Source organism: Myotis nattereri (genome assembly GCF_964212035.1).
Source record: "Myotis nattereri genome assembly, chromosome: 14".
Classification (NCBI taxonomy): domain Eukaryota; kingdom Metazoa; phylum Chordata; class Mammalia; order Chiroptera; family Vespertilionidae; genus Myotis; species Myotis nattereri.
In genome coordinates, this window is record NC_138089.1 from 18,379,161 (window position 1) to 18,392,702 (window position 13,542).

Here is a 13,542-nt window from a genome sequence, read left to right on the forward strand (position 1 = left end):
TTTGCCCAGCCAGAATGACTACTGGTTTAGTGTTGTCCTGTGCACTGAAAAGGTCCCATTACCAGTCAGGGCACATGCCTGGGTCCTAGGTTCAATCTCCAGTTGGGGCATGTACAGAAGGTGGCCCATCAGTGTTTCTCTCACATCAGTGTTTTTCTCTCTCACATAAATGTTTTTTTTCTCTCTCTTTACCTTCCTCTTTCTAAGCATGACCTTGAATGAGGATTAAAAAAAGAAAGCTAAAGTTTTTAGGAAAGCCAAATTATGGAAGGGAAAACACTTAGTTTTAAATGACATCTTTTTAACTATATATTATGCCTAAATTGGAGCGTAATGAAATCAAGTTTGTATTTTTTTTTTTTTTTTTTTTTTTAGGCTATGCTTAATTTTCCCCCCAACTGTTGATTGATGTTTGGATTATCTTATTAGTTGAAATTCTTAGTGAAAAAAGTGTTAAAAAAAAGTTAAGCATATTAGATAGTGAATTTACATTTCATGTATGTACTAGAATGTTCTTTGAATTTTGATTTAGGAAAAGCCAACATGTAATTCTGAAGTAATGCAAATGAGGTGTTTAGAAATATTTGATGTATTTATTGCTTTCTAATGTACATGCAATACTATTAATTTTGTACTCTTTTAAGTTGGTTAACTCAGTGCTACCAAAATTTAACTTTGAAAGGACCTTTAATGTTACTGACTCCCAGAGAAAATGAAAACCTTGGTAGTTTGATGTGGTTTCATTTTATGATAGATTATTTGTTAATTTTATATGAAAATTGAGTCTATGGATTCTCTGATTATATTACTAAAGATCAGTAATGGCCTGCATACTACATATGAATCTATTAGATATGGGCTCCATATTTTGAATGTATCTATCTTGTATCTTTAGATACAAGCAAAAGCCAGCAGTTTCCGGTGACTTAGAGTTCAGATATACTTACACCAAGTCGCTTTTTATCCTGGAAATATGTTTGGAGCATGTTTTATGTACGTAGCATTGAGAATACACTTATAAAGAAATGAAACATTTTTTCTTGTCTAATTGAGTTTATAATGTAGAAGTGGGTCATTCAACAGATTTATTAAGGCACTCTTTGCAGTGCACCATGTTAAAATGAGTGATCCAAAGATAACTAAAACATGAACTTAAAAATATATTAGAGAGTTGGAGTTGTAAAATTTTAATAGAAATTAAGTTAAAATTGATAAATACTAGATGCTCATTTGACTATATTGTGAAGGTAAAAAACCAATTAAAACAGTAAAAAAATGGGAGCACAGAAATTATAAGGAGAGAAAAGATAATTTGTACTTTAGTAGGTTTGGGTTTTTTTAGAAATAAAATTACTGAAACTCTTAGCTTAAAAAATATAATTACATGCTACAGAGCTGTTTATAGGTTTAATTTCACTTAGTTTACAGAAAAGCGAAGAGAACTGAAGTCTGATGGCCGTTCAGATAAAGAACTTTCAGAATCCTATGCATTTTTGATGGTTGATCGCTATCAGGTAAGTGATTCATTTAAAAAAAGCAATTTGAGAATGTTCTCATTTTTATTAATTTTTTATTCAGCAGTACACTTGATAAGTATAAGTAACATTTTCTTGATGTACAAGTAGAAGAAATAATTTAGTGAGGCAAACTAAATTATTAATCTAAATTATTAATCTAATCTTCATCTTCAATTGACGATTCTTTTAAAAATATTTTTATTGATTTCAGAGAGGAAGGGCGAGGGAGAGAGAGGTAGAAACATCATTGATGAGAGAGAATCATTGATTGGCTGCCTCTTGGCATACCCCTACTGAGGATTGAGCCTGTAAGTGGGGCATGTGCCCTGACAGGGAATCAAAACGTGACCTCCTGGTTCATAGGTCTACGCTCAAACACTGAACCATGCCGGCCAGGCTTTAGTTGAAGATTTTGAGGCAGAGTTACTTTCTCTTTAAATAGTTTTAATTCACTCTAAAATGGTTGCTTATATATGAGCAATATGAATTCTGAGTATCTAGCATAAACAAAACTGGATTCCAGTTATGGTTACATTGGAAGTGTAAGCCAGTTTCACATTAATATTTTGTCAAACTGTCTTACATATAAAATTTCTATAATGTTAAAAATACATAGTTTAGAAGCTTAGATTTTATTTAAAACAAGTTTACAGAATATCTTTTCACACTTTTAATATATTAATGATTGCAAGATGAAGTGTTTTGTTTATTTAGGTTCAAAGCATATGTGAAAAAGGACTACAGGTGGGCCAGTCCAAAATAACAATTCTTGGCAGTCCTTCCATGGGTAATCTTTTTTTCTTTTTTCATTTGTGTACTATGAAGTTGCCATTTAAAAATATATTATTTAATTTTACTGCAATTCTTATAATTACATTTATGTACCAGAAGCCCGGTGCACGAAATTTGTGCACTGAGGGTTGGGGAGTTCTTCCTCAGCCTGGCCTGCACCCTCTCCAATCCAGGACCCCTCAGGGAATGTCTGACTGCTGGTTTAGGGCCTGCCGGCCTGATCGCCCTAACTGCCCCCCCCCTGACGGCCTTATCCCCCTAACTGCTTTTCCCTGCTGGCCTGATCCCTAACTGTTCTCCCCTGCTGGCCTGATTCCCCTAACTGCTCTCCCCTGCTGGCCTAGTCCCGCTATCTGCTCTCCTCTGCTGACCTGATCGCCCCTAACCGCCTCTGCCTCGGCCCCGCCACCATGGCTTTGTCTGGAAGGATGTCTGGAAGATGTCTGGTCTAATTAGCATATTACCCTTTTATTAGTTGTCATAGTCCCAGAAAAGGAGATTGATGTTAGGTTTTGTGATGTGAAACCAGTTTTATTACTTGTTTTTGATTTTTGCATGCTATCCAAATTGATTTTAAGTATTTTTTTCTTTTTGGTCTTAGTCGAGTACTAGTAGATTTTGAAATTTTTTATTTGTTTCATGTTTTATTCTGGTTTTATTTTTGCCTTGGTGAAATATAAGTGATCTTCACTGTCATTACATTTTTTAAAAAGGTGTTGGTCATATCATTTATTTCTTATCATTAGATTAAATATTTGTATTTTTTGTATTCGTGTCAAATTTAAATTAAAAACATTTTTTCCTCTTTACTAGGTATCTATCTTTCTAGGTATCCTGATTTGTTACAGGCTAATCCTTTGGAAGCTGGGACAGTGGGTGATGTTGTTATTTTTAAAATAATGAAGGTAATTTCAACTTTTACATTTCATATATCAAAGACAACATTTGATTTGGATTTTAGTTGACCTTGTTTTTAGGAGATTAAATTAAAAAACAGCTTGCTTGTGTTTGGTATAGAAAGATACTTTTGAGAGTGATTTGCCATCTTTGATGTAAGCTTACTGTATTTTAGAGTTTGCCTTTCCTTTCCAAAAAAATAGAATGAAGAAAGGAGGGTAATATATTGGTAATGTCATTTAGGCTAGTGAAAAGGGTTGTGAATAAAATTTTTTCTTTGTTATAAAATAAATTCAAACAACACTTTTTTTAAAAATATATTTTATTGATTTTTTACGGAGAAGAAGGGAGAGAGAGAGAGAGTTAGAAACATCGATGAGAGAGAAACATCGATCAGCTGCCTCCTGCACATCTCCTACTGGGGATGTGCCCGCAACCCAGGTACATGCCCTTCATCGGAATTGAACCTGGGACCTTTCAGTCCGCAGGCCAACGCTCTATACACTGAGCCAAACCAGTTTCGGCACAACACTTTTTTTATGGTTAACTTTTTCTTCTTCAATATTTGCAGAATGTGGTGGATGATACTTTGTCAGATATTAAAGGAAAAAACTGTTATAGGTGATCTATATTTAAAGAAATATTCTATAATTATATAGTCAATAATTAGGTTTGGGTGGACTTAAAATGTTTTCTCTGTTTTAGGGTAAAATAAAAAGTATATATGACCCCATGGGTGTAAAAAGTTTGGAATCTAAAAGTGCTTTGGATCCAACACCAAAGCATGAATGTCATGTGTCGAAGAATGCCAATAGAATTACATCACTTTTGGCTTACCGAGCTTATGAGCTTACTCAAGTAAGTACCTGAACCCATTTTAGTGTTATGACCTAATATCTGTTTATCACCAAATCCTTTAAAATGCCCCATTTTCAATTCCCTCTGCCACCACACCAGTCTAGGCTCTGGTTTCCACATATTACTGCCAGACTCCAGTGTCTTGGCTGTTTGTTCAGTGTTTCCAAGACAACTTAGAAATATATACTTACAGATAATATTCAGAGTCCTTAGCCTAGCTCACCCTGCCTGAACACTGTTATTTACATCTTGTTTTTTTTTGCTTGCTTGTTTTTCTTTTGTATGAGCTCTGCCCTTAACCTCATTTCATTTGAAATTTTGGCTTTTCTTGGCCTAGAAAGTTTTTGCCTAATACTACTCGTCCTTCAAGATAGAGTTGAAGCCCCTTGAAATACCTCAATTCATACTATTTTGTACTATTGACTTGATAAAATATTTTCTACTTTTATTAACTTTTTAAGATGCAAACTTAGAATTAATTTTTAACCTTTACTCAGATATAATTGATACACAGTAAACTACACATACTTGAAAGTGTTCTAATTGATAAATTTTAGTCATTGTGATTTATATGATGTTTAACTATAAAGTAAGGTAATTTTTAAATTAAAATAATGTTTCTAACAAATGTGCAGGAGGCAGCCGATTGATATTTAAATAAAAAAACTTAATTTTTTCTTTCTGAAGAATCTCAGTGTGCAAGACCTGTTGGTGGGGGCTTTTAGCAAAAATTATATTCACCAAAGTTGTCTGGACTCGTTTGATTACCTTCTGGACAGGGGTAGTATTGGTAGATAAGAGATATAAACTTACAGTAATTACTGGAGGCCCGGTGCACAAAAATTTGTGCACCGGGGGTAGGGGGTCCCTCAGCCCGGCCTGTGCCCTTTCGCAGTCTGGGACCCCTCAGGGGTGACCACTTGCTGGCTTAGGCCTGCTCCCCGGGGGATTACTAATTTTGTATCCCCAATGTCTGATTGCCATCCTTAGGCAATCAGACATCCCTCTGGCAGCCCTCAGGGGATGTCCACTTTCCAGCGGGGAGCAGGACTAAGCTGCAGTCGGACATCCTTAGGACTGCTGAGGAGGCAGGAGAGGCTCCCACCACCACTGCTGTACTGGCAGCCGTCAGCCTGGCTTGTGGCTGAGCAGAGCTCCCCCCAGTGAGAGCGCACTGACCACCAGAGGGCAGCTCCTGCATTGAGCGTCTGCCTCCTGGTGGTCAGTGTGTGTCATAGTGACCAGTCATTCCCAGTCTTTCTGCTGTTAGGGTCAGTTTGCATATTACCCTTTTACTATATAGGATAGAGGCCTGGTGCATGGGAGGGGGCTGGCTGGTTTGCTCTGAAGGGTGTCCCGGATCAGGGTGGGGGTCCCGCTTGGGTGCCTGGCCAACCTGGGTGAGGGGCTGATGGCTGTTTGCAGCTGGTCACACCCCCTTCAGATTGGGGGTCCCCACTGGGGTGCCTGGCCAGCCTGGATGACGGGCTGATGGCTGTTTGCAGCTGGTCACATCCCCTTCAGGGTGGGGGTCCCCACTGGGGTGCCTGGCCAGTCTGGGTGAGGGGCTGAGGGCCGTTTTCAGGCTGGCGGGTGACTGAAGTTCCCAGCCTCTTTTTTTCTTTTTTTTTTATTCTGGGATTTATTTACCTTCTATGGCTGTCACTGGAGCTGAGAGACAGCTCCAGCTCTGAGGCTGTGGCTGGCTGAAAGCAGGTATCTGGAGTTTGTTTAGCTTCTATAATTTCAACATTGTTGCATCCGGAGCTCAGAGCTGGGCTGTGGCAGGTGGGGAACCTTGGCTTCCTCCGTCACTGGAGCAACCAAGCCTCATGTTCGCCTCAGCTGTGTGGCTGCTGGCCGCCATCTTGGCTGGCAGTTAATTTGCATATCTCGCTGATTAGCCAATGGGAAGGGTAGCAAAGTTACGGTTAATTACCATGTTTCTCTGTTATTAGATAGGATTGGCTTTTCTAGCAGAACTTGTAAACTGGTTTGTATTTCAAAAAACTTTCCAGGTGTTTTCAGAGCAACAGCATTATTGAAATCATTACCCCAAGGGAATGGACTTCAAAGGATAATGCCTTGTTTATAAACTGGGGCACACTTTTTTTTTTAAATATGTTTTTATTGATTTCAGAGAGGAAGCGAAAGGGAAAAAAGGATAGAAACATCAATGATGAGAGAGAATCATTGCTCGGCTGCCTCCTGCACACCCCCCTACTAGGGATCGAGCCCACAACCCAGGCCTGTGCCCTGACCAGGGATCGGAACTATAACCTCCTGGTTCATGGGTTGACCAAACTACTAGTTTGCAAGTCACAAAACCCTGGTCTAATGAATGTTGTGAATAGGTGAAGGGGAGATGCAGATGGGCAGTAGGAAGAGGGTCGGTTACCTCTGTGATTTCTCTTGCTACTTTGTTTGCAGTTAGAGCCAAGACTATGTTTTCCTTTTGACATGAACAACATGGTAGGTTTGGTTGAGGTTGTGTCTGTAGTATTTTAATTTTGTATCAAATTGGCTTTTCTGAGCTGATTTGGGAGCCCCATTTGTAACATTTTTTATGAGGAAATTTGTTGACCATATTCCTGGTTGTCAAGTCTTCAGAAGTAAACTTTTGGAATACCTACTAGTATTCTGGCATCCGATATATATATATATATGTGTGTGTGTGTGTGTGTGTGTATAAAATTTATATCCTAAAATGAATATAAAGTATAAATTATTATAGTTAAATTGGCAAGCAGTGTTTAAAGATATTTTCTGGTAGAGGCACATTTAAGTGTTATATTTTTCAAAAACCAGGCAGATAAATACAAGATTCCCACTCTGTACTTTTGCTTTCTTAACGAAGTTAATTTTGCATTTTTTTATTTTAGTATTACTTCTATGAGTATGGCTTTGATGAACTACGGCAAAGACCAAGACACGTGTGTCCATATGCAGTTGTGTCTTTTACTTACCAAGATGATATACAACCTCCGAAGTTTGTACCTTCATTAAGGTAAGGTTTAGGAGTTTTGGGCATCATCCAGAATGGTATTTATATTATATAACCTGGACTGCATAGTTAGAAGGAACACTTTGTTTTGTTCCTATTTTTCCCCCCCTTAATATTAATTAGATACATAAATGTTCATTGTGATTTAAAAGGTCAGTGTAGCCCAGCTGGTGTGGCTCAGTGGTTGAGCATCGACCTATGAACCAAGAGGCCATGTTCGATTCCCGGTCAGGGCATATGCCCAAGTTGTAGGTTTGACCCCCCAGTGGCATGCAGGAGGCAGCCAATCAGTGATTCTCTCTCATTGTTAGTGTTTGTTTCTCTCTCTCCCTCTCTCTGAAATCAGTAAAAATATATTTAAAATGTTAATATAAAGGACAGATACTGAAACTATATGGAAATATAAGCTAAAGTTTACTTGAACCTCACAGTTAAACCTCTTTTTCCTTGATATTGAAGGTTTGCATAGTTGAGTAAATGTAGTTTTTAAAAGTGAAATTTTGTGTGTTAGCTCTCCTGGAAATCGGGAGCTTCTACTAAAGAAGCCCCAGCTCCCCCCTCAAACCAGTTAAACCAAAATCAGGTATTAAGTAGCCTAGGCATTGGTAGTTTTTAAAAGCTTCCAAGTGATTTCTGATTTTTTTTTTTTCTAGAGAGAGGAAGGGAAAGAGATAGATAGAAACATCAGTGAGAGAGAAAAATCATTGATTGGCTGCCTCCTGCATGCCCCCTACTGGGGATTGAGCCCTCAACCCCGGGCATATGCCCTGACTGGGAATCGAAACAGTGACCTCTTGGAAGCTCAACCACTGAGCCAAACGGGCCAGGCTGATTCTGATTTTTAGTCAGAGTTGAGTACTATTGATTTCCTGTAAGCTTTAATATAAGGTGACCAAATATAAAGTAGTTTCCCCTTTTTTTGTTCCCATGTAGTTATTCCAGAAAATGTTTTGGCAAAATTAAGTAAGAATATAGGTGAAATGGTCAAATATCTACATATTTTTAATTTGAGTACCCATAGTCAAAGTCGTGTGTGATATACATTCGTTTAGAAATATTGCTGTTTTTAAAGCCACATTCTTAAACATACTAGACATTTTTGAGGTTGACTTCTTTATTAGTTTCCAGATCAAAGCGTCATCTTCATTTTACTTGTTTGAGATCTAACACTTTTTTCATATCGTGATTAGTCCTGGAAACCATCCACAGCCACAAGTATGGATTCACATAATATCCAGACATTTGGGTTTTTCTGTATGTGTGTATGTGTCTGTATTTATCATCTCCATGATACATTTGTTATACTGCCTTTCAGCAGTGATCTTCAGAAGGTCCTCAGCGCTTTAATAATTATGAGGTCATACTCCCAGGAATAATGATTATCCATTAATTTTCTTTGCCTCCTGTTTGATTCCATCTTTTTACCTTCAAAGCATTTAAAACAAGCATTGATTGAACATCCTTGCTGTACCTTGAATGCCACCCGTTAATGTGCCTGCCTCAGGGCCTCTGCATTTGCTGTTCTTCTCTTTCCCCAATTAGCTGCAAAATTTACACTTACACTTCCTTAAAGGTGACCTTGTCAGTGAGGTCTTCTGTGATTTTTTTTTCAACCTGTGTACTCTTAGTGTCTTTTTTTACTCCTTAGAACTTAAAACCATCACCATCTGGTTAATACCTTTCTTATTGTTGTCTATCTGCCTCGTGAGATTATAAGCCAGGGGTGGGCAAACTTTTTGACTCGAGGGCCACAATGGGTTCTTAAACTGGACCGGAGGGCCGAAACAAAAGCATGGATGGAGTGTTTGTGTGAACTAATATAAATTCAAAGTAAACATCATTACATAAAAGGGTACGGTCTTTTCTTTTTTAGTTTTATTCATTTCAAACGGGCCGGATACGCCGGCGTAGTTTGCCCACGGCTGTTATAAGCCATTTCTTTGAATCTGATCACTAAAACAAAGTAATTGACAGAGATTTTAATGGATTCTTATTTTCTCCTGATGGATATTTTTGGGTAAAACAGCACCTTAATTTTGGGCAAATAAGGTAATTCAAGTCAAGTAAGTAATTCTTTTCTCCAAGTAAACTTGGATTTATTAAATGTTATAGTAAGTAGTTAACTGCTTCCTCCTACTTGGAAGGAGAATTTAATTCTCTTGTATAGTATGCCATTAAAAATAGCACCTATCTCAAGGTCCTGTTAACTTTTATATTAACAATTAGTAATTTAAAAATAAATTTTTTTTTTTTTGTAGATCTAACAGCTTTAATGCAGATAGAAACACAGGTAAGATTCTTTAGTTTTCTAAATTGAAAGAGTACATGCACATAGTAAAAGATTAATACATTAAGTGCTTTGAGTTATTTTCATAATGAATGAGAATCTGCAAAGTATGAAAAGAAGGATGAGGCCATGCTATGATATAGCATCAACATTTGGTCATCCAGGCATAAGGTGTCCTTGAGAAGCTGCTGCTGCTGTGAATAGATCATGTTTGACCACTTGGATCGATAATAGTAAACAATACAAGTTTCACAATTCAGCCTTTAAAAGTATTAAATTCATCAAAGGTTTAAGTCAGGTTTCTCCACAATGAAAAGAGATTGAGAAGAAGATATGAGACATTGTATGGGTTCATGTAGTTAACCGAATTTCATATAGTCTCTTTTGGGGGAAATAAGAGGGCAGACTATTTGTCTTTGCTCCTCAGCTTTCTGATGTGAAGACATTTAGACAAACTTGTTATTCTTTGCAGCTGGAATGATTTTGTAGGGGAAACGATAGTTTAAACAAAAAATCCTAATATTTGGACTCTCCTGTAAATATAAATGTCAAATATTTTGTTTTGTTCTACAAAACCTTGTTTCTAGATTTTTTTTTCCTTTTTTCCAGTAAACATATATTTGCTTCTGGGTTGCCAAGAATTGTGTCCTTTTTTTTTTATTTAAGATAAATTTCACTACACATTGTGGAAAGGACAGCTTTTAAATAAAGGAAAGCTTTTGTGCTATATTTCTCTGAGGTCAGCCACTCGTGCTTTTTTGCCTATCAAACTGTAAGTATGGTATATTACCAAAAAATAGTGATTTCCCTATTTCCTTTTCTTTCTTACTTACATTTAAATTTTACTTTGGTACTTTAGTCCATAAGAACTTCGATATCAATATTGGTTTGTTTTTTAAAAAGATTGATTTGATATCTTTAGAAACTTAATTTGGCATAATGAGCCCTCTGGTTTTCTGTCTTGGTTTGAGGATGGGTTAAAAAGTCATACACATTCGTGGCATAAAACTTTTTCTTAATGAATTTAAATCTTAAAAGTGATTTTAAAAAGTTTTATCCTGTGTACTCTTAGTGTCTTCTTTTACTCCTTAGAACTTAAACCATCACCGTCTGGTAAATACCTTTCTTATTGTTGTCTGTCTGCCTCGTGAGATTATAAGTTCTGTGAAGGCAGGGGACTTATTCATCCCTGTAGTCCTTTTACTTAGAATATTAGTAAATATTTATTGAATGATTAATGACTACATTTAAATATGTATTGAGGCCATTTCTTTGAATCTGATCACTAAAAGTAATTGACAGAGATTTTAATGGACTCTTATTTTCTCTGATTTTAAAAAGTTTTATCCAAGCCCTGGCTGGTTTGGCTCAGTTGGTTGGAGTGTTTTGAGAGGTGGCAAGTTCGAATCCCTGGTGAGGGTACGTTCAGGAGGCAACCTAATTGATTGATGTTTCTCTCTCATATCGATGTTTCTTTCTCCCTCTCCCCTGTTTTCTTTCTAAAATCAATACAAAAATTTTTATCTTTATTAGATATATTTTCCATTTGGCAATTTGAATATGATAGACTTAAAATTTATCAGTTGTTTGTTGGAAACAGCTTTGATGTTTTAAGTTAAAATTTATAGGCTATTTTCAGTCTTGGGAATATGCTAGAATAGAAAAGTCTAAAATGATCTTTTGCTGCCCTGTGGTGTGGCTCAGTTGTTTGGGCATCATTCCATGCAACGAAAGGTTGTCGTTCAATTTACTGTCTGGGCGCATACCCAGGTTGAGGGCTTATCTCCGGTAGGCAGTCGATTCATGTTTTGCTCTGACATTGATGTTTCTCTTTTTTTTTTTGCTCCTTCTCCCTCTCTACTTCCCTCTTCCCTCCATCTCTACCTGCCTCTCTCCCCCTTTTCTCTCTCTCTAAAAATCAATTTAAAAAATGAAAATAAAATGATCTTTTGCTACCATCACAATAAACATGAACCTTCATAAATGTTTGAGGACTATGTAAACAGTAGATACTTGAATTGTTTTTAATAAAATGACAACCTTATATCCTTTGTTATTAGTAATATTGGCATGTAGAATTAGCTTCTGCCTTACATTTGGAAGGTTGGTAGTATTGCCAGGCTATGTATCTATTTACCTGTACATCTGGACTTCCCATATCAAATCTTCTTTAAAGTACGGTGCTAATAAATATGCTCTTTGTTTTCCAGCAAGACGGGTGTGTGTGTGTGTGTGTGTGTGTGTGTGTGTGTGTGTGTGTGTCTATAAAAGAGAGAGAGATACCATTGCTAGAGTTAAAAATACATGTAAGGAAATAGGCTTTTTTAATTTTCTTTCAGTCCTGAGAAGCTAGATGTTGAAACAGTTATGAGTATTGATCATCTGAAACAGAAAATTCCTCCAGCGCTGTTTTACAGGGAAGCATACTTCGGTTCAAATGAAGGTAAAGTAATTTAATTTTACTGAAATATAAGAAGCAGACTTGAATCTGAATATTTACTATGTATTTTTTCTTATGTCAGTTTTGAAGAATGGAATGTATTGCAGTCTTTATGAAGTTGTAGAAAAGACAAGAATTGGAAGTAACATGGAGAGTTTACTGCAAAAACTAGAGAAAGAAAAACTTGTGAGTAAAATTTAAAATGTTCTTTTTTCTCCCTTAGAAACTATTAATAAGTGATCATATAATATTTCAGTTTATTTCATTTTTATCTCTGAAAGTACCACAAAGTCTGTTTTTGTTGCTGCCATTTAGTTAACAGCATTTTACTATGGCCTTTGGTACTCTCCTTTATAGCCATGATACTTAGACCTTCTACAGACCAGTCTTCCCGTGAAGTATCTTTGTTGTATTTTGTAATTGTGACTGTGATATTAAAAAAATACTTCTTGAATGTCATGTATTTATGTAAGGTGTATAGTTCAGTAAAAAAATGAAGGAAAGAGACTCTGTTCTCCTGGACTACACAGAGTGGTAAGTGGAATTACTCAGATAGATGTGGTTCCAGAAGAGACAGTACCATATTTAAAGATTCAAAAAAAAGATGATTTGTGAGGCTGAAGAAATAAAAGAACATCATACTAATTGGTAGAAAGTGGTAGAACATGAGGCTGGAAAAGGGTATAGGAGGCTATATCCTACAGCATCATGCAGGCAATGTTCAAATATTTGGAAGTTTGGACTTGATCCTAAGAGCAATGGTTTTTAAAGGGAGTTGGATGAGGTTTTGATTATGTATGCAGCATGATCAAATCTGTTTTGTGCTTACCTTGGTTATTATGTAGAGGATGAATTGAAGGAGGGAGAGAGAGATGAGGTAGGAAACTATTACCATAGAGGGTGATGTATGTTTGGATGAGAAAAGTAAGAATGATGATATAAGAAGAGACTGGTTTAAGACATATTTAGTAGGTAGTATCCAGGTCAATGGGTGTGGAATATATTGAGTTTAGGTAGAGAAATTACTTCAGGGATCAGATTGTGATGGGTTCAGGAGTGATGCTAATATGTACAGTTTAGTGAAGGAGATGAAGTGGTTGATAGAGTAGTGGCTATCCCAAGGTTTCTCTTAATATGAGATATACGTGAACTTGTTTTTAAATGCTGATCAGATGTTCCAGTAGAAAGAAAGAGGGTTTTTTTTTGCACAGGAATGCCATTTAATACAGGTTATTCAGCAGTTGACTTATTTTTACTCCTCATGTTATTGAGCCTCAGTTTCCAGGTATTCAAATGGAGATTTGTATTACTGATTTTCAGACCCACAACTTCATTTTTATTGTCTACATAGATTTTTCATTGTATGCATATAGATTTGCTTAACCAATACATTGTTTATAGATGGGAGCGTCAAGTTATATACAAATTTATAGGCAGAATTTGTAAACTTATGAATTGGTGGACACCCAGCAATAACACTTTGAACAACTGGGTAGAAACCTTTGGGCTAGGCGTCTTACAACATACACATACATACACATGCATACACATTCAATACATGTGAATATACGTTTATAATTACACTAGAGACCCGGTGCACTTATGGGGGTGGGGGGGAGGTCTCAGACTGGCCTGCGCCCTCTTCCATCCAGGAGCTCTCGGGGGTTGACCGACTGCCACGGAGGTGGGAGAGGCTCCTGCCACCGCTGCTGTGCTCACCAGCTGTGAGCCCGGCTTCTGGCTGAGG

The 13,542-nt window shown here is 36.9% G+C and overlaps 1 protein-coding gene across 1 annotated transcript in view; it reads left to right on the forward strand.

Moving 5' to 3' along the window:
* The window catches only part of TASOR (transcription activation suppressor), a 61,862-nt gene that overhangs the window by 10,541 nt on the left and 37,779 nt on the right, over positions 1 to 13,542 (forward strand). The window contains exons 4-12 of the mRNA XM_081105971.1: positions 1,422 to 1,514; positions 2,232 to 2,304; positions 3,123 to 3,214; positions 3,912 to 4,064; positions 6,947 to 7,071; positions 9,327 to 9,358; positions 10,022 to 10,127; positions 11,695 to 11,798; positions 11,878 to 11,981. Of these exons, the coding sequence (XP_080962097.1) occupies positions 1,422 to 1,514; positions 2,232 to 2,304; positions 3,123 to 3,214; positions 3,912 to 4,064; positions 6,947 to 7,071; positions 9,327 to 9,358; positions 10,022 to 10,127; positions 11,695 to 11,798; positions 11,878 to 11,981 (882 nt within the window). The remainder of the gene's footprint in view (positions 1 to 1,421; positions 1,515 to 2,231; positions 2,305 to 3,122; positions 3,215 to 3,911; positions 4,065 to 6,946; positions 7,072 to 9,326; positions 9,359 to 10,021; positions 10,128 to 11,694; positions 11,799 to 11,877; positions 11,982 to 13,542) is intronic.